The 24,088-nt window shown below is 43.2% G+C and overlaps 2 protein-coding genes and 1 pseudogene across 2 annotated transcripts; all 3 read right to left on the bottom strand.

The window, feature by feature from the left end:
- Positions 1 to 2,873: 2,873 nt before the first annotated feature.
- LOC135888253 (olfactory receptor 6N1-like) lies at positions 2,874 to 3,836 on the bottom strand (annotated as a pseudogene).
- Positions 3,837 to 9,719: 5,883 nt separating this feature from the next.
- On the bottom strand, positions 9,720 to 10,685 carry LOC135888252 (olfactory receptor 6N1-like). The gene has a single exon (XM_065416064.1). The coding sequence runs from the start codon at positions 10,683 to 10,685 to the stop codon at positions 9,720 to 9,722; it is 966 nt and encodes a 321-aa protein (XP_065272136.1).
- Positions 10,686 to 20,002: 9,317 nt separating this feature from the next.
- Positions 20,003 to 21,074, bottom strand: LOC135888460 (olfactory receptor 6N1-like). The gene is made up of 2 exons (XM_065416269.1): positions 20,766 to 21,074; positions 20,003 to 20,659 (listed from the first exon to the last, which is right to left on the bottom strand). Exons 1-2 carry the CDS (start codon positions 21,072 to 21,074, stop codon positions 20,003 to 20,005), a joined length of 966 nt encoding a protein of 321 aa, XP_065272341.1.
- Positions 21,075 to 24,088: the final 3,014 nt, after the last annotated feature.

Here is a 24,088-nt window from a genome sequence, read left to right as displayed (position 1 = left end):
AAAAGATATCAAGTGCTCTGCAAATCCCCTGGAAACTTCACACACCCTGGCGACCACAAGCCAGTGGAGTAGTGGAACGCACAAATCAGACACTCAAGCAACACCTCTCAAAGGTCTGTCAGGAGGCCTCTCTTAAGTGGCCTGATGCCTTGCCCCTTGTGTTACTTCGCATTCGTGCTCTCCCTAAGGGTAGGATAGGGCTTAGTCCCTTCGAGATTATGTTTGGAAGAGCATGGCCTATGAATGGTACCCCAGTTCTGGCAGGGGAATGGGAAGTGGGGTGTGGTTTCTTGTCTCAGTACATGTGCTCTCTGTCTGCTGTTCTTTCTTCTCTTCACAGGTACACCAAAGATTCACAGCCTCTTCTGCTGGATACTCCGGTCCACTCCCTGCAGCCTGGTGACTCCGTTCTCGTGCGGACCTGGAAGGACGAGCCTCTCCAAGAGAAGTGGAAGGGACCCCACACCGTCCTGCTTGTCACCCATACAGCGGCAAAGGTCGAAGGACACAAGAACTGGATTCATCACTCTCGACTGAAAGCAGTGCCCATTCCTAAACAGTGGACTGTCCAGCCTGCGGAGAAGACTGCTAATGACGATTTGGGACTTAAGCTGTTATTCAAAAGACAGTAAGTGTCACTGGGAATGCGTTGTGATCTTTCTGAACAGTCACAGCATACTCCCCGTGAGAACCCTGAGCATTGGTTTTATTTTCTCACAGAAGGCCGACCTGGCCTATGTATTTGGTTTTGCTATTTTTTGACTTGTTTAGTGTCAACAATTCTTCTTATCTTCTGGGTATTTGGGTTGTGGTAATTACAATATGGGTTTAGGGTCTCTCACAGCATTTCTTTTTATCACAGAGGCAATTCTTCTGTTACCTACTGTTTCACCCACATCACATGCAGGATGGGGAGCCATCCCTGCAGATATGGCTACCAACACATATGAGGCCCTAAAATTGCCTTTGCCCGTGAGTTCAATCTTTCCAACTGTTGGATATGTGCCCAGACTCCCCATCATTCAGCGGGATTGCCCTGGAGAGTAGTATCCCAAAATTGGTCAGACTTTTGTCAAAGGTGGATGGTTACCAGCAGCAGCACCTCTGACAATTTAGGTTTGCGATCTAACTGTACTGCGGAAGCTCCTTATGGCCTACACAATGGCTCTTGGATTTCCCACTATAGGGGCACTCGTAAGCCCCAGCCTATTCGTTTACGTTCTCCACCCACTGGTCTCATATGTTATCAGCAAGCCAGTACGAGTAAACATACCTGGTTTGCAGGCATCAGTAAGTGTAGATTTTATATTGGTCCTGGTATAAGTCTCACTATTCCTGTGCTGAATGCCACCGGTTGGCAAACCAGAGCTGCATTCTTTACCCTTTCCCCACAAGCCACCCTACGGGACTCACAAGGTAACAATGGAAAGGCTAGTTATGGTGAAGCCTTTTGGGTTTGTGGTACTAGTGCCTACAAATGGCTTCCTAATGGTTTGCATGGTAGCTGTTACAAAGGCTATCTTGCTCCTCCCCTCCGCATTCTACCCAAGGCTCCCTCAGGTTGTCCCAGGTACTATCAGTCCTTGAGAGCTACCTTAGAACCCATCAGTGAAGGAGACAGGTTTGGGATGATAGCCCTCCCTTCCTATGGGGTGGGACGGCTAACCCAACTTTACTGAAGACTGTCTAAATTTCTCACCCAGTTTGCCAATGTTACCCTAGCCATAGAGAAAAGCATAAATTCTGAGCTGTACCAGCTTCAAGTGCTGGCTTTGCAGAACCAACAGGCCCTAGATTATGTGTTAGCCTCACGGGGCGGGGTATGTGCCCTTATTGGAGAAGAGTGTTGTACCTATGTCCCAGAGTTTTCACAGGACATTAACAAGCACATCTTGTCAGCTGAATGGGCCTTTAACCAGTGGAAGGCCCAGGAAGGGGAACCCACTATTTTGGATTCCCTTTGGGGTTGGATACCTGGTTTAGGGGAACTAGGGGATATGGGGGGAAGCATTGTTCGCATCTTGCTCACAGGTGTAGTGATATGTTTTGTTCTTGTTCTTTTGCTCATTTTCTGTAAAGTGCTCATACGTAAGATTTGTACCTCCCATACCCCAGAAGTTCCCTTATACCCTCTCATTGATAATCCTGATTGCATGGAGCTTAATCGCATTTTGTCTTTAGAGTATGAGAAAACTCTGACAAAGGTTTGTTGAGTGTTCTCAAAGGAGGGATTGTTGGGGTCCACTAGGCATAGCTACCAGGTAACTCGGGAGAGTGGAAGGCCAAAGTGTCGATGAAACTCTTTTGCTCTGGGCCTACCTGAAACCCCAAACTCCATCTTGTGAGCTCTCACCTACTTCTGTGCTAACTGCTTACATGCTGTGAAGCAGGCTGAAGCAGAAATGTATTGGTCAGCGTTTCTAGCAGATGGCTGCAGTTTCACTCACACTAGCAGAAATAATAGAGATAAGGAGGAGGGAAAGGAGGGGTAGTTAGTTTGCAGATGTCTAACTCAAGGTTGCAAAGACTGGGAAAGTTTTCTCACAAGCTTATGTAGAGTTTATTGTAACAGTTGTCTGGAAGGGAGGGGTAAGGGGGAACAGCCAGACAAAGAGATGTATGGAAACAGTTTGGAGTATAAAAGGTAAAAGTTGTTTCTATTTGTTGCACTGGATTTGAGACATGCTGGTCTCCCAGTGCCATTTCAGAGCTCTGAAATAAACTTGGCTTGCTTTCTCCCCTCGGTGTCTTTATTGGTGCCAAGCACACCGGGCGACGGACCCTGTTTGCCATCTCGGGCCTTTTAGGCAGGCAACAGGCTCATTCCTTCAATCACACAGGCAGCTTTCAAAATCTCAGGCTATTTTATGATCTCAGAGTCTCTGCATGGTTTTGTGAAAGCCACATTTACTGACTGCTTTGCTTAAGGCTTCCTTGACCTCTCTGTTTCTCAGGCTGTAGATGAGGGGGTTTACCAGGGGAGTAAGGACAGTGAAGCAAACAGAGAGCACTTTCTTCAGATCTCTGAGTGTATCACATTTTGGCAGCATGTAGAAAATCATTATGGTGCCATAGAAAATTGTCACCACAGTGAGGTGAGAGGAGCAGGTGGAAAAGGCCTTTTGTCTCCCGGTGGTGGAAGGGATTCTCAGGGTACTGGCAAGGATAAACACGTAGGACGTCAGGGTTAGTAGGAATGGAGGCAGGGTGAATACACAGGCTAGTATGAAATCCACCAATATGCTCAGGTGTGTGTCACTGCAGGAGAGTTACATCAGTGGGATGGGATCACAATAGAAATGGTCAATTTCATTCGGGCCACAGAATGTTAACTGTGATAGGAATAAGACAAAGATTGTAATCGCCAAACAACCATTTAACCATGACCCAGCAGCCAACTGGAGGCACAACCTGTTATTCTTAAGAGTTGAATAGTGCAGGGGTTTACATATCGCTAAATACCGATCATAAGACATCGCTGCTAGGAGATAGCATTCTGTAGCTGCCAGAGCAGAAATGAAATACAGTTGTGAGAGGCAGCCACTGAATGAGATGGTTTTGTCCCCAGTCAGGAGACTGACCAGCATCCTGGGCAGGAGGGTGGAGGTGTAGCAGGTCTCCAAGCAGGACAAATTCCCCAGGAAGAAGTACATGGGGTTGTGAAGGTGCTGATCAGCCACAACTAGCGCTATGATGAGTATGTTCCCAGCCACGGTTGCCATGTAGATCACTAGGAACATCAGGAAGAGAAGAATTTTCAGTTCAGGGAGTTCCCCGAATGCCAGGAGGATAAATTCTGTGACAGCCGTTTGGTTTCTCCAGTTTCTGTCTGCCATGGGTTGAGTCTAGGAACAATAAAGAAAACTGTGCAATTAAATTGGAAGAACATAGAGATGAAAGGTAATCAAGTGTCCTGAATTAATTGCATAAATATTCAGAAACTCCCCTCCCTCGCCTGGTTACCAGCTGAAATTTTAAGGCTAGATGTTGACTTCAGTTAATGTGCAAGGAGTCTCAGTTCGACAACAGATCTTTTGTATCCATGTAGACCAGCCTCTGCCACATCAGAGCAATGACTAATATAACAGTCCATATTTCTGGTAGCCAAGTACTGATATGACAGATCAGACTCTTTCTTTATCTACTATTGTATCCCATCTAGTGACATACTGAAGCTTAACAATGATGCTTAAAGGTAGTATTTCACTTCTGGCAATTGCCAGAATCATGCCATGACTTAGGAGTCAAAATCAATAAATACATCAGCTAAAGTGTTGAACTGAGATTTCCAGTGAAGTCTATTGTCCTTAGGCATCGATCAGAAGAATTAGAAAAAATGGAAATCAATCTGACAATGTTTCCTGGTATATTCAGCATTTCAGTGAGCGGTAGGAGAAGGAATAGTTTCTTCCACACACACACACACCCCGTCACAAAGAGATCAGTTTATGCCATACATTATGAAGTGGAGTAAATTCTCCCTTCGTTCCTGTGGTGGTGATGGTGACATGGTCAGGAACTGGCAATGCCTTTTCTGTTTCCCAACGTTCACTATGTAGCAGTAATAAACTACAGCTCTTGTGGATTGTAGGAAGGGACAAAACCAGGCTGATGTGCAACCCTAACTGGGGAGTGACCCTCCGCACTCCATAATGATTGTGGGATGAAAATACAGGAACAAGAAAGACTGTGGCCCTTAATGATTGTGGGATGATAATAGAAGGACAAGAAGGGCACTGGGGGGAGGGGGGCATTTAACAGTGTAACTTTCTCATTATTTTATTGGCCACCGAAATCTATTGGTCACTCGTCAATATTTCTGACCCCCCCGTTTCATTTTCTCTACTCTGCTGCCATCTAATGTTGATTTCCCAGCATGACAGCCTGTTACTCTGCTCTCCTCTAGCACAGTGGGGTGTGCAAGATGATCCATTGTGGGGCGCGGCAGGTGGAGCGCCGCTGGAGCAGAATGGCGGCACGGCAGGAGGAGCGCCACCCTAAGATTGGCCAGAATGCCGCCCCTTACAGTGTGCCACCCCATGCACATGCTTCCTAAGCTGGTGCCTGGAGCTGGCCCTGCAAGGTATCCTGAGGGAAGAGTGGGAGTTCCACAACGTGGAAGGGTTGACAGTGGTGCCCTCACTTCGCTTTCAGCGTATTGCGACAGATTGTAGTTTATGTCTGCCCGGTTAAGTGGATTTATAGTTTATATTATCTAAAATGGACAAGTGGCTTAAAAAGATTCCTGCAAAGAAATTGCGGATTGAAGATAATACTAATAACGTGAGCACAAACGAACAACAAGAAAATGGCAGAGCTGACAGTTCTCCTACTCCTAGTACGAGCTCTTCATCAGCCACATTACGAGGTAAAAACAATGAAAATCTAATCAGATCTGACAAGAAGTCGGCCAAAAACATTCAAAATTATCGAGAAGACTATTTGAAACATTGATTTACATCCACTATCGTTAACGATGAACCTCACCCTAAGTGTATGTTGTGCCTTGAGAAATTAGCTAATGATAGTATGAAGCCATCACGAATAGCAAGACATTTAAAAACTAAGCCTCCGGAACATGAAGACAAACCTCTACAATTTTTTCAGCGATATCTAAAGTCATGCGATACTCAATCCAGTACTTTAGAAAATTTCACTAAACTTAATGATAAATGTTTAGAAGCCTCTCTTGAGGTTTCTTACTTAATAGCAAAAGACAAAAAAACACATACCATTGGAGAAACACTTGTTCTTCCTGCTGTGGCAAAAATGGATGAAATAATACATGGAAAACAATATGGCGACAAACTAAAATGCATTCCTTTGTCAGCAAATACTGTTGGAAGACGCATAGAAAACATTACTGAAGATTTGAAGAAACAAGTATTAGAACAAATTACGCAGTGTGGGAGGTTTGCTATACAGTTGGATGAAAGTACAGATGTTTCTAACATGTCTCAGCTTCTGGTATTTGCTATATTCTGTTTCAATAATGAAATACACAAAGAACTACTTTTTTGTGAGCCACTAAAGGAAAGATATACCGGAGAAGATATATTCTCAACAGTAAATGACTTCTTTAATAAAAACAATGTTTCATGGAAAAACTATGTAAGTGTAACCAAAGCTGCTGCTTTGACTGGAATAAAGAAAGGATTCCGGGGTAAGGTTACAGAGATAGCACCACACGTGAAGTTCATTCACTACATCATTCATAGGCAAGCTATTGCAGCAAAGAAGTTGGAGCCAGAAGTGCACGAAGTGCTACAGGATGTCATCAATGTGGTTAATTTTATAAAAAAACAAGACATTTAAATAGTAGAATCTTTACAATACTTCATAATGACATGGGGAGTGACTATGAAAAGCTTTTCTACCACAGAGGTTCGCTGGTTATCTCATGGCAAAGTGCTTAAAAGAGTTGTCGAACTTAAAGTTGAGTTATGCATTTTTCTTTTACAAAAAGACAAGTGTTCCAAATTTGCTGACCTTTTCTGTGAAGACACGTGGCTGTCAGTAGTATGCTACCTAACAGATATTTTCAAAAAAATAAACACACTTAATCTGTCCCTTCAAGGTAAAGGTGATGTTTTAACAATGAGTGAGAAAGTAACTGCTTTTCAAAAGAAACTCGTGCTATGGAGAGAGCATTTTGAAAACGGATGTTTGGAAATGTTTCCATCGTTATGTGCTTTTCTTGCCGAAAACTATGTAAGTGTATCACCTATAAAAACTCTCATATCTGCACACTTAAAAAACTTGGAAACAGAATTTTCTAACCTGTTTAAAAATCTTCCAAACAAAGAGTTTCAGTGGGATTTGAATCCATTTGTTAAAAATATAAAAATGCAACACTTTCCGATTAGTTTACAAGAACAACTGATTGATATCAGGGAAGATGGAAATTTACTTGCCGAATTTCAACAAGAACCTTTGCATAATTGGTGGATGGGATTGAAAAATGAGTATGGTGATTTAGTAAGCGCAGCCAACGATGCACTTCTTCCATTTGGATCTACATATCTTTGTGATACAGCGATTTGAAGGTCTGGTTCTAAGTTCAGTTTATTTTGCACATTGGTTTTAATGGCTGTAATAGCTGAAAACCATGCCTCACAAAGCGTTAAACCAAGCTTTTCAGACATAATGAAGCACATTCAATCACATTGCTCTCACTAAAAATATTATTATTAATAATATTTTTGTGAGAGCAAAAAGGTTTTTTGTACAGTTAATAAATAAAATAAAAAAATATTTAAGAAATATTGTTTATTTCATTTTTATCTCATTCTTTTTTAATTTATATTTTTTCTGTATGTTTTATAATGTACATAATATATTAGTAGAGTAGTACATGTATATAATTTATACATAAATAAATATACATATATTGGGGGTGCGTGCTCAAAAAGTTTTTACTGATAGGGGTGCACGATCAAAAAAGTTTGGAGACCACTGCTCTAGAGGATTCTTCTTGCTATAGCCACCTCTTTCCAATTTTTGACTCATGTCACCTGGTGGACATTACTTAGTATAACAGCCCATAACTCACTCCATAATATCTGTTAGTATCCACAGTTCATTACATAGCATAAAGCTCCTTTTCTCTTCAATGCTCTCTCCTCACCACTTATACACCGTTATACAGCTTCACCTCCCTATACACTTCCCGTTGTTGGTCATTTGGGAACATAATTTCTGCTTTCTTGCCCTTCCACTTTGGCTGTTGTCCATTGGGCTGCACCTTTCCCATTCCTCTGCCCTCTAGTGACCCTACACAGAATAACTGCATCTTTCCTCATTTCTTACCTATTGCTAGGTGTGCGGAGTTTGAAATGATAACCATTGGGAACCAAATCACACAACAGCATGATTGCAACATTAGTGGCTACAACTACATGTACAACATTAGCGAGTCTCAAAGGTTTAGCAGCGGTTTACCATTAATCAGTGCATTTCTATTGCTGCGGAGTCTGTTTCCAGTGGAAATACATAGATTGAAGCTACAGTGACAGCAGCCCAGTGGTTCTCCAGGCTGAGATTCTAGGCAGCGTTTAAGGGAGTTAGGCACCCAAATCCTTTTGAAATGGGAGATGGACGCTTAACTCTGTTAGGTCACTTGGAAAATCCTTTTTGCAGTGCTGAAATCCTACAGTTCTCACTAGTGCCCAGCTCCCCTGCCTCTGGCCAAGTCCTGACGTGCTCACAGTGGCTGAGCCAGCACTGCCGTGTTTGGCACCACAGGAGTTCTGCTCGTTGCTAGGCGGTAGCCACTTCCTCTCACCACAGGTTATGTCATGCCTTGAGGAGAGCCCCTGCATGCAGCAGATCTGTCCAAGACATCTGGGGCTGTCAGGACACTGTGTCCTGAGAACGAGCCCTCTCAGGATGTGCGCTTGCTGCAGTGATTTTTGGGAACACTCATTGTAACAGGTCCCCTCCCTTTGAACTGCTCTGTGAAGTTGGTGGCAGCAGAGCAGCTGGTGCTCTGGAGGGCCTCATGTAGAGTCCCTCGTCAGTGACCGTTTGACAGACCTGACCCCAGAAATTGCCTCAGTTCTACGGGTGCCCTGGAAAACTCCCACTTGGGTCTGAACAGTCCCAGTATCCCTGGCTTGTGAGTGTAGGTCTTTGTTTGCCCAACCACCCTGCCTCCAAGGGCCCTCTGAGCCTAATGCTGTTGCTTTGCTGGAGAAGGTCACAGCCAGGTTTAGTTCAGATAAGAGGTATAAAGCTATTCTCAGTGAAGTGTCCAGAGGTCATTGCTGGGGCCTGGCTGTTCATGAAAGGATAGTGGACATGCACCAGCCCTTTTAATCTGAGCAGATTCCCCAAGCATTTTAGACAAACTCACTGGTTAAGATTAAACATTAAAGTAAGTTTATTAACTCCAGAAAGGTAGTTACCTAACACTTATGATCACTTAAAATCTATCTCTGAAATTTATGCCTAAGAAATAAAGTTTAGGATTTAGAATGTGTGTTTACTTTTTATCAGACTCAGTAAGATTTGAATACAAAAAGCTTTACACACCCTACTGCATGTTGCAGCCAGGTTACAGTTCTTAATACACAGGATGAATTCCCTTCTCAGCCTGGGACCAACCTCCCCAGTGCAAAGCCTTTGTCTTCCCAGCATTCTTGTTGCCTCCGGAATAGGTGGGGGAGGAGAGAGGTGGTCTCATGATGCCGCTGTCCCTTATTTTATACTCTCAATTCATGTCCCTGGAAAAAATACTAGCTGAGACATGTCCCGGTGGGCCTTGATGAGTCACAGAGTTGAGCAATTCCCATTGTGTGGTGCTTGCGCAACTACCTGTTACAGAATTGTAGACCTCTTTTTTATAATTCCCCGGCTGGTCAATCATTGGTGATGGTCTTTTAACAATCGCCTGGGTGTGGGTCAGCTCCTATGTTGTCACTGGGGAACTAACACTGGGTGACTCCCAGACTTCCAACATATTTCTATAACAACCATATAACAAAATCTCATAACGCCATATACAATGATGATATACATATTTTGACAGAGCAATGAGTTTCAGCAAATCATGACCTTTCATATGATACCTTACAAGGAATGCTTTTTATAAAATATCACAACCAAATACAAAAGATGAATATGAGGGTTACAGGGTGCTATTTTGAGGTACAGTGCATCACAGACTGATTGCTTCATTCACCCAGACAGCTTTCAAAGCCTCAGGTTAAATTATTATCTTAGAGTCTCTGCATGTTTTTTTTGTGAAAGCCGCATTTACTGACTGCTTTGCTCAAGGCTTCCTTGACCTCTCTGTTTCTCAGGCTGTAGATGAGGGGGTTTACCAGGGGAGTTAGGACCGTGAAGCAAACAGAGAGCACTTTCTTCAGATCTCTGAGTGTATCACCTTTCGGTAGCATGTAGACAATGAATATGGTTCCATAGAAAATTGTCACCACAGTGAGGTGAGAGGAGCAGGTGGAAAAGGCCTTTTGTCTCCCGGTGGTGGAAGGGATTCTCAGGGTACTGGCAAGGATAAACACGTAGGAAGTCAGGGTTAGTAGGAATGGAGGCATGGTGAATACGGAGACTATTATGAAATCCACCAATATGCTCAGGTGTGTGTCACTGCAGGAGAGTTCCATCAGTGGGATGGGATCACAATAGAAATGGTCAATTTCATTCGGGCCACAGAATATTAGCTGTGATATGAATAATATAAAGACTGTACTGGCCAAACAACCATTTAACCATGACCCAGCAGCCAACTGGCGGCAAAACCTATTATTCATAAGAGTTGAATAATGCAGGGGTTTACATATTGCTAAATACCGATCATAGGACATCACTGCTAGGAGATAGCATTCCGTAGCAGCCAGAGAACCAGAGAAATACAGTTGTGTGATGCAGCCACTGACTGAGATGGTTCTGTCCCCAGTCAGGAGACTGGAAAGTAACCTGGGCAGGAATGTCGAGGTATAGCAGGTCTCCAAGTAGGACAAGTTGCCCAGGAAGAAGTACATGGGGGTGTGAAGGTGCTGATCTGTCACAACAAGCACCACGATGAGAGTGTTCCCAGCCACGGTTGCAATATAGATCACTAGGAACATTAGAAAAAGAAGAATTTGAAGGTCAGGGAGATCCCCGAATCCCAGAAGGATTAATTGTGTGACGGCCGTTTGGTTTTTCCAATCTGTGTCTGCCATGGTTTGAGTCTAGGAACAAAAAATCAAACTGGGCAATTGAATTGGAAGAGCATAGCATTAAACGTTACTCAAGTCTTGTGAATTAATATCATAAATATTCAGAAAATTCCCTTCCTCTCCTCGTTACAGGCTGAAATTTTAAGGTTAAATGTAGACTTCAGAGCTAAGTGCCAGGAGTCTCGATCCGAGGAGAGAACATTGATACTCATGTAGACCTCCCTCTGCCATATCAGAGCAATGACTAATATAAGAGCCCATATCTCTGGTACAGAATTGGTCTGATCTGTCATATAAGAACTTGGCTATCTATCATATCGCATATTGTGAAATACCAGAGCTTAACTATGATGCTTAAGTTCTGTATTTCACTTCTGTCAATAGCAAGAATCATGCCATGTCTTAGGAGTCAAAACCACATCAACTAAAACCTTGGACTGAGATTTTTCAATGTAGTCTAGTATCCCTAGGCACTGATCTCTTGTTAGAATTAATGGAAATTAATCTAACCATATGGAATGATGTGCCTCTGGCGGGACACTACTGAGAGTATCACTTCAGGACAAATTGCTTTGAGCAGGGCAGTTACAGCCCAAAGATGGAGTTCCTTTACTATTAAGGCCTGCCAAACCAGCCAAACAGAGAGGACTTTGGTTTTACCCCACTCGCTAACCATAAGTCAAACAAGCAATTCCCTTAGACACTCCAGTTTCCCAAAACCACCACCAGCATCACTCTTTATGCGGATGACTGATTATGAAAACCAATATTCCAGTAAACGAAGAAAGGTTCTCCCAATCCCAAAGGATCAAGTCCCAGACCAGGTCAATATACAAATCAGATCTTATCAACAAATCACGCTCTTGCCAATCCTTTAGAATCTAAAATCTAAAGATTTATTCATGAAAAGAAAGAAATATAGATGAGAGCTAAAATTGGTTAAATGGAATCAATTACATACAGTAATGGCAAAGTTCTTGGTTCAGGCTTTTAGCGGTGATGGAATAAACTGCTGATTCAAATCACGTCTCTGGAGTACATCCACAGCTTGGATGGGTCATTCAGTCCTTTGTTCAGAGCTTCAGTTTGTAGCAAAGTTCCTCTAGAGGTAAGAAGCAGGATTGAAGACAAAATGGAGATGATGCAGCTGCCTTTTATAGTCCTTTTCCATGTGGCTTGTTCTTCCTTTGTCTCAAATACATGCTACCCAGCACATGGCATAGAAAAACCTTAGAGTTCTGTCCATAGGCATTTCCCTGTATGCCTTTCTGAGTCACAAGGGGTATCTGCCGTCTCTCAATGGGTCAGTTATACAGCTCATGGTCATAAATGGGTCATCAAGCATGCCAGGCAGATGCAAATTGTGTGGGGTCTCACCCTGAAGCATAGCACAAGTTTGAAATACAGATAGTATAGAGACAATACTTATAACTTTAAATACAAACATGATACATGCATACAGATATCATAATCATAACCAGCAAATCATAACCTCCTCGTAGACAGCTTACTTAATCTCCCTTTTTACAAGATTTAGTGCCACTACAGAATCTTGGTTACAACAATGGTCTATACAGTCACAGTTCGTGTCAATAACGTCACACCATATGTCCTGGTATATTCAGCATTTCAATGCCATGTAGGAAAAGGAACAATTTTCATCCCCTCACAAGAAATCAGTGTATGTTGAAAATTATGAAGTGGAGTAAATTCTCCCTTAGTTCCTCTGGTGGTGATGGTGACATGGTCAACGACTGGCAATGCCTTTTCTGTTTCCTGATGTTAAGTAGCACTGCTGTAGCAGTAATAAAATACAGCTCTTTAGAGGGTGGATCTCAGGAAGGGGCAAAACCAGGCTGATGTGCAACCCTAACTGGGGAGTGACCCTCCGCACTCCATAATGAGTGTGTGATGATAATACAGGAACAAGAAAGGCACTGGGGGGAGGAGGGGGGAGAGATGCTGTCCCTGAACTCGGAGTGTAGAAACAAACTGGCATGTGTGATCTGGGCTTGTAAGACTCTGTCACCATTTCCCACCTCATTTGGGGCACACTGTGCCAGATCCTCAGCTGGTGTAAATCAAGGTAGCTCCATTTATTTTAGTGGGGCAGATCCCCAACTGAGGACCTGTCACAAGACATGGATCTCAAGCTCCCTCTCTATTAAATGGCGCTATAAATGCCGACTGGCACTGCTGTGGGAAGGAGAAGTTAAACAGTAAATATTCACCTGTGGAAAAGCTCTGTGTAGCTCAAAACCTTCTCTCATTCACCAACAGAAGTTTATCCAATATAAGAGATTACCTCATCCATCATGTCCCTCACAAAGCACATTCATGCCCCTGTTTGGAAGGTGGTATAGAAATGCAGTCAGGAAGATGGTGCTCACCTGTAACCACAGAACAGCCCAAGCTTGAAGCAATGAGCTATTATTTATCAGTGTTTTGCCGCCAGGACTCAGGATCCTCAGCTGAGGTTCTTCTCTCTCCTCTTTCTGCAGAAACTGGATTTTCTCAGTGAAGAGACCTGCATCTCCTTGAATGGATGAGCGGCTGCCACAATCTTTCTTAGAACATGCTCTTCCTCTTCTATTTACAAAGTGCAGAGGTGTCCTCATACTTGTATCCTTCTCCATGGAAAGCTGCGTCTCCCTTGATTTCTCCTCTGAAGGGGATGAGCCTGGGGAGTTAGCGCTTTTTTTATTGTGCAGATAGTACAAACAACTGTCCTGATGCAACCAACCTCCACCACCCAGAGGAATCGCCTTCCTGCTGTATGAGATCATAGCTCTGCATGGCTGAAATCTAATGCAGCGCCCATGGAGTGCATGACTGTGCAGAGACTGACTCTTCCAAGTCATCTTTACTCATGTCAGTTGTTCTGTTGAAGGCAAATACAAGAGTAACAATGGCTAAGATGATTAAGCCTGCCAGATTGGGTTCTGAAGCCATGCAGTTTAACACACACACAGGAAACTGAATGTAAAGTAGATTTAATCCATAGTTTGCAAAAGAAAGATTTCGATGAAAGAATCTCCCTCCTCCTACCCCTCCCCCCCCGGAAATATTTCTCCCAAGGAACTTTATAATTGTGAATTGGAAATGTTTATTTAACAATACTCCACTGAGCGATAGCAGAACTCAGCATCTTGCAAATTGATTTCTGTGGCACCCGGGGGAACACCCAGCACCCTCATGTTCATCCTTATAATATGATTGTGTGGCATCCAATGCAAATTTTGTCATGTTGGCTGTCTTTGGAAGGCTCATGATGCACTGATCATCATTGTTATAGTAATGTACTGGCTGTAATTTCATGTATATAGTTATGATGTTTAAAATGTACCCTCATGGCTTAAAACAATTCCAGAAAAAATGCTCTGGGAGCAGAGGGGCAGTTCACACCTCATCAGGGTGTGTTTGGGACAAACCCAGCCCAGCCTAGGACTACCTGACTCTGAAGGGGGGGGCAAAGCCAAGAGGGGAGAAATAACCTTATAAAAGGGAGATACATTTGCCATGCTCTCTCTCTTCCACCTCCATATACAAACGCCACCATCAAGTGACTGAAGCACTAATCAAAGGGGAGAGCCTGGCTGAAGGGCAACCAGCCAGCCTGTGGTGAGAAGCATCTATGTTGTAAGGGTACTGAAAGTGTTAATATTAGCTTACAATGCGTTTTGCTCTTATTTCTTTTGGTAACTTATCTGAACTTTTTGGCTATCACTTATAATCACTTAAAATCTATCTTTTGTAGTCAATGAACTTACTTTTATGTTTATCCTCAGCAGTGAGTTTGTCTGAAGTGTTTGGGAAATCTCCTCAGGTGGCAAAGGCTGTGCATGTCCACTTTCCCTTGAAGTAAGTGGTGAATCAAGTAATACATTGGCATTATTCACTGCAAGGCGGTATATCCCTGAGATACAAGGCTGGGAGTTCGGGGGGATCTGGCTGGTGTCTTTCTCTGTGAGATTCATGAGTGGCTGTGGGAGCATTCATGCAATCTAGCTGGGTGTGGGGCTCTCCCTGCTGCTGGACTGACTGATAACAGCACCTGTATGGGTTTGCTGCTTGTCACTAGCAGAGCATTGTGACAAACACCCCAGGCTAGTGAGTTCAGGGGGCAGAGCAGGTCTCACAGTTCCAGGTTGTATCCGGGGAAACTACCTAGACCATCACAGTTTCCCATTGGAGGAGAATTCAGTGATGTGGACTCTTAGTGTAACTTGTTTGTTTACACTATATACACCAATCCTGGCACAGAAGTGACCACAGACAACATGCAGGGTCTCCCCTCTTTTACGGATCTTAGCCCATATGCCAGGAGCAGGACAAGTGTGCAAGGACATTTCCCCCACACAATACTTTCAGCCTAGGACACTAAGGGTGAAAGCTGGGTCATGACCAAGGAGTGGGAGCTGGGCAAGGCAGGGTACTTCTCTGCATGACCTCTCTGATGAGTGTTGCTGTGCTTCTTCTAATGCTATTGCATCATGTGTTTACATATTTTCAATGCAACAGCCCTCTGGTCTGTATTCTAATAACTATTGCAGTAGCTTCCCTATAGGTCCATTGTTGCTCCTGGGACACACCCTGTGGGTTGCCTGAGCATTCTCTGTGTTTGAATCTCATTTCTGAGAGATTCCTGCCTCTCCCAAAGTAACAGAAAATAAATCGCTTCAAATGAGAAAGGAGATGTCCAGCCTTCTCAGTCCTGAGGCTACTGGGATTATGCACAGTTCACACTTTTGGGGAAAACCCTTTTTAAAAGTGAATTTCTTAGGTTTTCTAATAGCTTTGATTTGACAAATGTTCATCCCAAGTGGCACTGAGGAGTTCTCAAATCTGTACCTGCAAAAGTGCCAGAGATATTGCAGAGATGACTGTTGGAAAGGGTTTTCCATAAATGTGTCCTTTTATAGTCAACTCTTTTTGAGCACCTGACTGGTGACAGAATGGAACCTGCGCATTTGGAGGCTGCGTAACTAGTCTCCCCTATCCCTGGTCTTACTAACTCAAGAGATATGGAGCGGGACAATGTATTCGAACTCGCATCCTAAATGGAAATATCTGAGGTGGTGAAAAGCAGCACTCAGTACAGAGTCACTGCACAGGGGTTGTTCTAAGGTAACTAACCTGTGGGCATGTCATGGTTATTATTAAGCTGCAAAGCATCACCGTTTGAAACATCAGGGATTGGATATTTACATGGATATCAGTAATGTCCAGGGTTATCATAATTAATGACAACCAACATTCTGGAAGGGTATTAAACCTCATGCTTCAGGTATTGAGCCAATCCCTATGTAATAGCAACCAAGGTGAGAGCTATATGGGGAGCGGGGAGGGGGCAGATTATCCCACCTCTACCTCCTGTGGGATTCTTCCACTTTCCTCTTAAACATCTGGGTCTGGCCACTGTCAGACAGGATATTGGACTAGATGGACCTAGTGTCTGATCCAGTCTGTCAAATCCTATGCTGCTATGGAAAGAGAATAGGTAAATCTGGGGTCATTCTGCTCAAAGCACAGACCAATATCTGAATTCTGGAATACTTGAATTACATACTAGCAGAAGAGGCACATTTGACAGGTTCTAGCTCCATCCACTAGAGGACTGTCCCCCACACACATTTCCTTAAATTATTTTGACATTGATATTATTTGATATTATCAGGATATTCTCCATACACGCGCTTTCCAGAAGTTGGTATACAAGCATTAAGTTCTTATCATTTAACCCAAGTTTTCTCATATGAACCCAAATAAAATTGCTGTTTCAGATTCTCCGCAACAAACCACTTGATTTATTTATTATTATTTTGGTTGCAAAATAGATTGGGAAAACATTAATCCCAACCAATTTTTGTGTTGGTTGGTTTTTAAAGTGATGGTGTTTAAACTTTTTAATAAAAGTCCCACTTCAACCTATCTTTCAGCTGACTAATTTTGTATCTCCAAATCTTTGTTGTGAACATTGCCCAAGGTGACTTATTGATTCCTTATGTAACACTTCTGCCAGTTGGAGTCGGCAGCAAGAAGGGCCACGTTCAATATCTAGGGGTTACTTTCCAACATTACAACACAAAACTGGCTCGAGCCGCAACCCAGTAACCTGGGACAATTACACACTACCACTTGGGAGCCTCTAGAGGCAACCTTGTGCCTCAGGTTCTTAAGTCCAGCAACCAAAAGTTCTTTAGTGTGCCCCTGCCTTCACCAAACCCCACTCACAGTTATTGTCCTTGGTCAATAAAGTCCCACAGTTCAGAAGTGCATCTGCGTGAGTTTACCTCCCATCCTGTTGGGGGCGGGGGAAAGCACCTTGCCCGCTCCACTGCCCAGGTTCTTCCCCTGACATCTCCTTCTCCGTCGGCCGCTCCCTGCACCCTATGGACACTAATCCAGGAACCTATCCTTGCAACAAAGCCCGTTGCCAACTCTGTCCACATATCTATTCAGGGGACACCATCATAGGACCTAATCACATCAGCCACACTATCAGAGGCTTGTTCACCTGCACATCTACCAATGTGATATATGCCATCATTTGCCAGCAATGCCCCTCTGCCATGTACATAGGCCAATCTGGACAATCTCTATGTAAAAGAATAAATGGACACAAATCAGATGTCAAGAATTATAACATTCAAAAACCAGATGGAGAACACTTCAATCTCCCTGGTCACTCGATTGCAGACCTAAAAGTCGCAAAATTACAACAAAAAAACTTCAAAAACAGACTCCAACGAGAGACTGCTGAATTGGAATTGATTTGCAAATTGGATACCATTGAATTAGGCTTGAATAAAGACTGGGAGTGGATGGGTCATTATACAAAGTAAAACTATTTCCCCATGTTTATTCTTCCCCCCTACTGTTTGTTCCTCACACCTTCTTGTCAATTGCTGGAAATGAGACATTTTGGTTACCACTACAAAAAGTTTTTTTTCTCCCCTGCTGGTAATAGCTCACCTAAACTGATCACTCAGGTGTGTATGGTAACACCCATTGTTTCTTGTTCTCTCTGTGTGTATATATATATATCCTCCTACTGTATTTTCCACTGCATGCATCTGATGAAGTGGGTTTTAGCCCAAGAAAGCTTATGCTCAAATAAATTTGTTAGTTTCTAAGGTGCCACAAGTTCTCCTGTTCTTTTTCCCATTTTTGACTCTCATGTCACCTGGTGGACATTATTTAGTAAAACAGCCCATAACTCACTCCATAATATCTGCTACTATCCACAGTTCATGACAAAGCATAAAGATCCTTTTCTCTTCAATGCTCTTTCCTTACCTTTTATATACCATTTTATAGCTTCACCTCCCTTTCCACTTCCTGCTGTTGGTCATTTGGGAACATACTTTCTGCTTTCTTGCCCTTCCACTTTGGCTGCTGTCCATTGGGCTGAACCTTTCCCATTCCTCTACCCTCTAGTGGCCCTACACAGCATAACTTCAACTTTCCTCATTTCTTACCTATTGCTAGGTGTGCACAGTTTGAAATGATAACCATTGGGAACCAAATCACACAACAGCATAATTGAAACATTAGTGGTTACAACTACACGTACAACATTAGCGGGTCTCAAAGGTTTAGCAGCAGTTGACCATTAATCCAGTACATTTCTGTTGCTGTGGACTCTGTTTTCAGTAGAAATACATAGATTGAAGCGACAGTGACAGCAGCCCAGTGGTTCTCCAGGCTGAGATTCTAGGTGGCGTCTAAAGGAGTTTTGAAATGGGAGATGGACTCTTAACTCTGTTAGGTCACTTGGAAAATCCTTTCCACAGTGCTGAGGTCATACAGTTCTCACTGGTGCCCAGCTCCCCTGCCTCTGGCCAAATCCTGACGTATTCACAGTGGCTGAGCCAGCACTGCTGTGTTTGGCACCACAGGAGTTCTGCTCATTGATAGGCGGTAGCCACTTCCTCTCACCACAGTTTGTGTCATGCCCTGAGGAGAGGGACCTGCATGCAGTAGAGCTGTCCAAGACAGCTTGGGAAAGCTGGACACCATGTCCTGAGAACTAGCCCTCTCCGGGCATGTACTCATTGCAGTGAATTTTGGGGACACTCTTTTTAACAGGTCCCCTCCCTTTCGACTGCTCTGTGCAATTGGTGGCAGCAAAACAGCTGGTGCCCTGCAGGGACACAAGCAGAGTCCTTCGTCAGTGATCATTTGACAGACCCAATCCCAGAAATTGCCTCAGTTCTATGGGTGCCTTGGCAATCTACGAGCTGGGTCTAAACACTCCATGTATCACAGCCAGGTTTAGTTCAGATAAGAGCTATAAAGCTATTCTTGGTGAAGTGTCCAGAGGTCATTGCTGGGGCCTGGCTTTTCATGAAAGGATAGTGGACATGCACCAGCCCTTTTAATCTGAGCAGATTCCCCAAGCATTTTAGACAAACTCACTGGTTAAGATTAAACCTTAAAATAAGTTTATTAACTACAGAAAGATAGCTACCTAACACTTATGATCACTTAAAATCTATCACTGACCTTTATGCCTAAGAAAAAAAATTTAAAACACATTCTAAATCCTAAACTTTAACAGACTCAATAAGATCTGAATCAAAAAGCTTTTCTCACACCACTGGATGTTGCAGCTAGGTTACAGTTCTTAATACACAGGATGAATTCAATTCTCAGCCTGGGACCAACCTCCCCAGTTCAAAGTCTTTGTCTTCCCAGCATTCTTGTTGCTTCCAGAATAGGTGGGGAAGTTGAGAGGTGGTCTCATGATGCCGCTGTCCCTTATTTTATACTTTCAATTCATGTCCCTGGAAAAATACTGGCCGAAACATGTCCTGGTGGGCCTTGCTGAATCACAGAGTTGAGCAATTCCCATTGTGTGGTGCTTGCACACTGTCTGTTACAGAATTGTAAAACACTTGTTTACAATTCCCCTGCTGGTCAATGACTGGTGATGGTCATTTAATGTCCGCCTGGGTGTGGGCCAGCTCCTATGTTGTAACTGGAGAACTAACAGTGGTCGACTCCCAAACTTTCAACACATTTCAATAACAACCATATAAAAAATATCATAACGCCATATTCAATTTTTTATATATATATATATATATATATATATATATATATATATATATATATATATAGACAGAAGAATGAGTTTCAGCAGATCATGACCTTTCATATGATACCTTACAAGGCATGTTTTTTTATGAAATATCACAACCATATACAAAAGATGAATATGGGGGTTACAGGATGCTATTTTGAGGTACAGTGCATCGCAGACTGATTGCTTCAACAACCAGGCAGCTTCCAAAACCTCAGGCTAAATTATTATCTCAGAGTCTCTGCATGTTTTTTTGGTGAAAGCTACATTTACTGACTGCTTTGCTCAGTGCTTCCTTGACCTCTCTGTTTCTCAGGCTGTAGATGAGGGGGTTTACAAGGGGAGTTAGGACCGTGAAGCAAAAAGAGAGCACTTTCTTCAGATCTCTGAGTGTATCACGTTTTGGTAGCATGTGGACAGTCATTATGGTTCCATAGAAAATTGTCACCACAGTGAGGTGAGAGGAGCAGGTGGAAAGGGCCTTTTGTCTCCCGGTGGTGGAAGGGATTCTCAGGATACTGCCAAGGATAAACACGTAGGACATCAGGGTTAGTAGGAATGGAGGCAGGGTGAATACGGAGATTATTATGAAATCCACCAACATGCTCAGGTGAGTGTCACTGCAGGAGAGTTCCATCAGTGGGATGGGATCACAATAGAAATGGTCAATTTCATTCGGGCCACAGAATGTTAACTGTAATATGAATAGTATTAAGACAGTACTGGCCAAACAACCATTTAACCATGACCCAGCAGCCAGCTGGAGGCGAAACCTGTTATTCATAAGAGTTGAATAGTGCAGGGGTTTACATATCGCTAAATACCTATCATAGGACATTGCTGCTAGGAGATAGCATTCTGTAGCTGCCAGAGAGCCAGAGAAATACAAAAATAACAGGAGTACTTGTGGCACCTTAGAGACTAACAAATTTATTAGAGCATAAGCTTTCGTGGGCTACAACCCACTTCTTCGGATGCATATCAGAGAAATACAGTTGTGTGATGCAGCCACTCACTGAGATGGTTCTGTCCCGAGTCAGCAGACTAGACAGTAACCGGGGCAGGAAGGTCGAGGTATAGCAGATCTCGAAGTAGGACAAGTTGCCCAGAAAAAAGTACATGGGGGTGTGAAGGTGCTGACCAGTGACAACAAGCACCACGATGAGAGTGTTCCCAGCCACGGTTGCCATGTAGATCACTAGGAACAGTAGAAAGAGAAGAATTTGCAGGTGAGGGAGATCCCCAAATCCCAGGAGGATTAATTGTGTGACGGTCGTTTGGTTTCTCCAATCTGTGTCTGCCATGGGTTGGGGCTAGGAACAAAAAACCAAGCTGGGAAATTGAATTGGAAGAACATAGCATTAAAAGTTAATCAAGTCTTGTGAATTAATACCATAAATATTCAGAATATTCCCTTCCTCTCCTGGTTACAGGCTGAAATTTTAAGGCTAAATGTAGATTTCAGAGCAAAGTGCCAGCAGTCTGTAGGAAGACAAAACATTCGTGCATATGTAGACCTCCCTCTGCCATATCAGAGCAATGACTAATATAACAGTCTATATCTCTGATAGAGAATTGGTCTGATCTGTCATATCAGACCTTGGCTATCTATCATATCCCATCTTGTGACATACCAGAGCTTAACAATGATGCTTAAGTTCTATATTTCACTTCTGTCAATAGCCAGAACCATGCCAGGTCTTAGGAGTCAAAACGAATAATTACGTCAACTAAAATCTTGGCCTCAGATTTTTCATTGAAGTCTAGTTTCCAAATATATTGATTTCTTGTTAGAAATAATGGAAATTAATCTAACTATATGGAATGATGCGGCCTCTGGCAGTACACTACTGAGAGTATCAATTCAGGATAAAATTGCTTTGAGCAGGGCAGTTAGTGCCCAAAGCTAGAGTTCCTTTATTATTAAGGGACGACAAACCAGCCAAACAGATAGATCTTTGGTTAAACTCACTGGCTAACCATAAGTCACACAAGAAATTCCCTTGGACACTCCAATTTCCCAATATCACCACCAACATCACTCTTTATGTGGATGACTGGTATGAAAAGCAATATCCCAATAAAAGAAGAAAGATTCTCCTGATCCCAAAAGACCAAGCCCCAGACCCAGGTCAATATACACATCAGATCTTACCCATAAATCACACTGTTGCCAATCCTTTAGAATCTAAAATCTAAAGGTTTATTCATAAAAAGAAAGAAATATAGATGAGAGCTAAAATTGGTTAAATGGAATCAATTACATACAGTAATGGCAAAGTTCTTGGTTCAGGCTTTTAGCGGTGATGGAATAAACTGCTGATTCAAATCAAGTCTCTGGAGTACATCCACAGCTTGGATGGGCCATTCAGTCCTTTGTTCAGAGCTTCAGTTTGTAGCAAAGTTCCTCTAGAGGTAAGAAGCAGGATTGAAGACAAAATGGAGATGATGCAGCTGCCTTTTATAGTCCTTTTCCATGTGGCTTGTTCTTCCTTTGTCTCAAATACATGCTACCCAGCACATGGCATAGAAAAACCTTAGAGTTCTGTCCATAGGCATTTCCCTGTATGCCTTTCTGAGTCACAAGGTGTATCTGCCTTCTCTCAATGGGTCAGTTATACAGCTCATGGTCATTAATGGGTCATCAAGCATGCCAGGCAGATGCAAATTGTGTGGGGTCTCACCCTGAAGCATAGCACATGTTTGAAATACAGATAGTATAGAGACAATACTTATAACTTTAAATACAAACATGATACATGGGAACAGGTAGCATAATCATAACCAGCAAATTATAACCTCCTCATAGACACCTTACTTAATCCTCTTTGTACAAGATCTTGGTTGCAGTCTATACAGTCACAGTTTGTGTCTATAACGTCACAACATATATCCTGGTATATTCAACATTTCAATGCCCTATAGGAAAAGGAACAATTTTCATCCCCTCACAAGAGATCAGTTTATGTTGAAAATTATGAAGTGGAGTAAATTCTCCCTTAGTTACTGCGGTGGTGATGGTGACGTGGTGAGGGACTGGCAATGCCTTTTCTATTTTCCGATGTTCACTGTGTAGCAGTAATAAAATACAGCTCTTTGGGGGGTGGATCTTAGTAAGGGACCAAACCAGGCTGATGTGCAACCCGAACTGGGGAGTGACCCTCTGCACTCCATAATGAGTGTGGGATGATAATACAAGAACAAGAATGGCACTGAAGGGTTGGGGAAAAAAGATGCTGTCCCTGAACTCAGAGTCTAGAAACAATCTGGCATGTGTGATCCGGGCTAGTAACACTCTGTCACCACTCACCACCAGTGGGGACACACTACGCCAGATCCTCATCTGGTGTAAATCAAGGTAGCCCCATTTGTGTCAGTGGGGCAGATCCCCAATTGAGGACCTGTCACAAGACATGGATCTCAAGCTCCATCTCTATTAAATGGTGCTATAAACGCTGACTGTCACTGCTGTGGGAAGGAGAGGCTAAAACTGTAAATGTTCACCTGAAGAGCTCTGTGTAGCTCAAAAGCTTCTCTTGTTCACCAACATAAGTTTATCCAATAAAAGATATTACCTCACCCATCTTATCCCTGTAATACTCACAAAGCACATTCATGCCCCTGTTTGGAAGGTGGTACAGAAATGCAGTCAGGAAGACGGTGCTCACCTGTAACCACAGCACAGCCCAAGCTTGAAGCAATGAGCTCTTGTTTACCAGTGTTTGGCCACCAGGATTCAGGATCCTCAGCTGAGGTTCTTCTCTCTCCTCTTTCTGCAAAAGCTGGATTTTCTCAGTAGAGAGACCTGCATCTCCTTGAATGGATGAGCGGCTGCTGCAATCTGTCTTACAACATGCTCTTCCCCCACTATTTACAAAGTGCAGAGGTGTCCTCATACTTGTATCCTTCTCCATGGAAAGCTGCGTCTCCCTCTGAAGAGGCTGAGCCTGGGGAATTAGTACTTTTTCTGTGTTTGCAGACACAAACGGCTGTCCTGATGCAACCAACCTCCCCCACCCAGAGGAATCGCCTTTCTGATGAATTAGATCATAGCTCTGCATGGCTGACATCTAATGCAACACCCATGGAGTGCATGACTGTGCAGAGACTGACTCTACTCAGTCATCTTTACCCTTGTCAGTTGTTCTGTTGAAGGCAACTACGTGAGTAACAATGTCTAAGAAGGTCAGGCCTGCCAGACTGGTGCTGAAGCCACGCAGTTTAACCAACACACAGGAAACTGACTGTAAAGTAGATTTAATCATAGTTTGCAAATGAAAGACTCTCCCTCCCTCCCCCCCCCCCGGAAATATTGCTC

The sequence above is a fragment of the Emys orbicularis genome, chromosome 13 (assembly GCF_028017835.1).
Source record: "Emys orbicularis isolate rEmyOrb1 chromosome 13, rEmyOrb1.hap1, whole genome shotgun sequence".
Taxonomy (NCBI): Eukaryota; Metazoa; Chordata; order Testudines; family Emydidae; genus Emys; species Emys orbicularis.
This window is presented reverse-complemented; position numbering and strand designations above follow the sequence as displayed.

Coding starts and splice junctions, on each gene's coding strand:
- LOC135888252 (XM_065416064.1), bottom strand. CDS start 10,685: ATGGCAGACACAGATTGGAAAAACCAAACGGCCGTCACACAATTAATC.
- LOC135888460 (XM_065416269.1), bottom strand. CDS start 21,074: ATGGCAGACACAGATTGGAGAAACCAAACGACCGTCACACAATTAATC. Junction 20,660..20,765: donor TGAGTGGCTGCATCACACAA/CTGTATTTCTCT, acceptor CTCCTGTTATTT/TTGTATTTCTCTGGCTCTCT.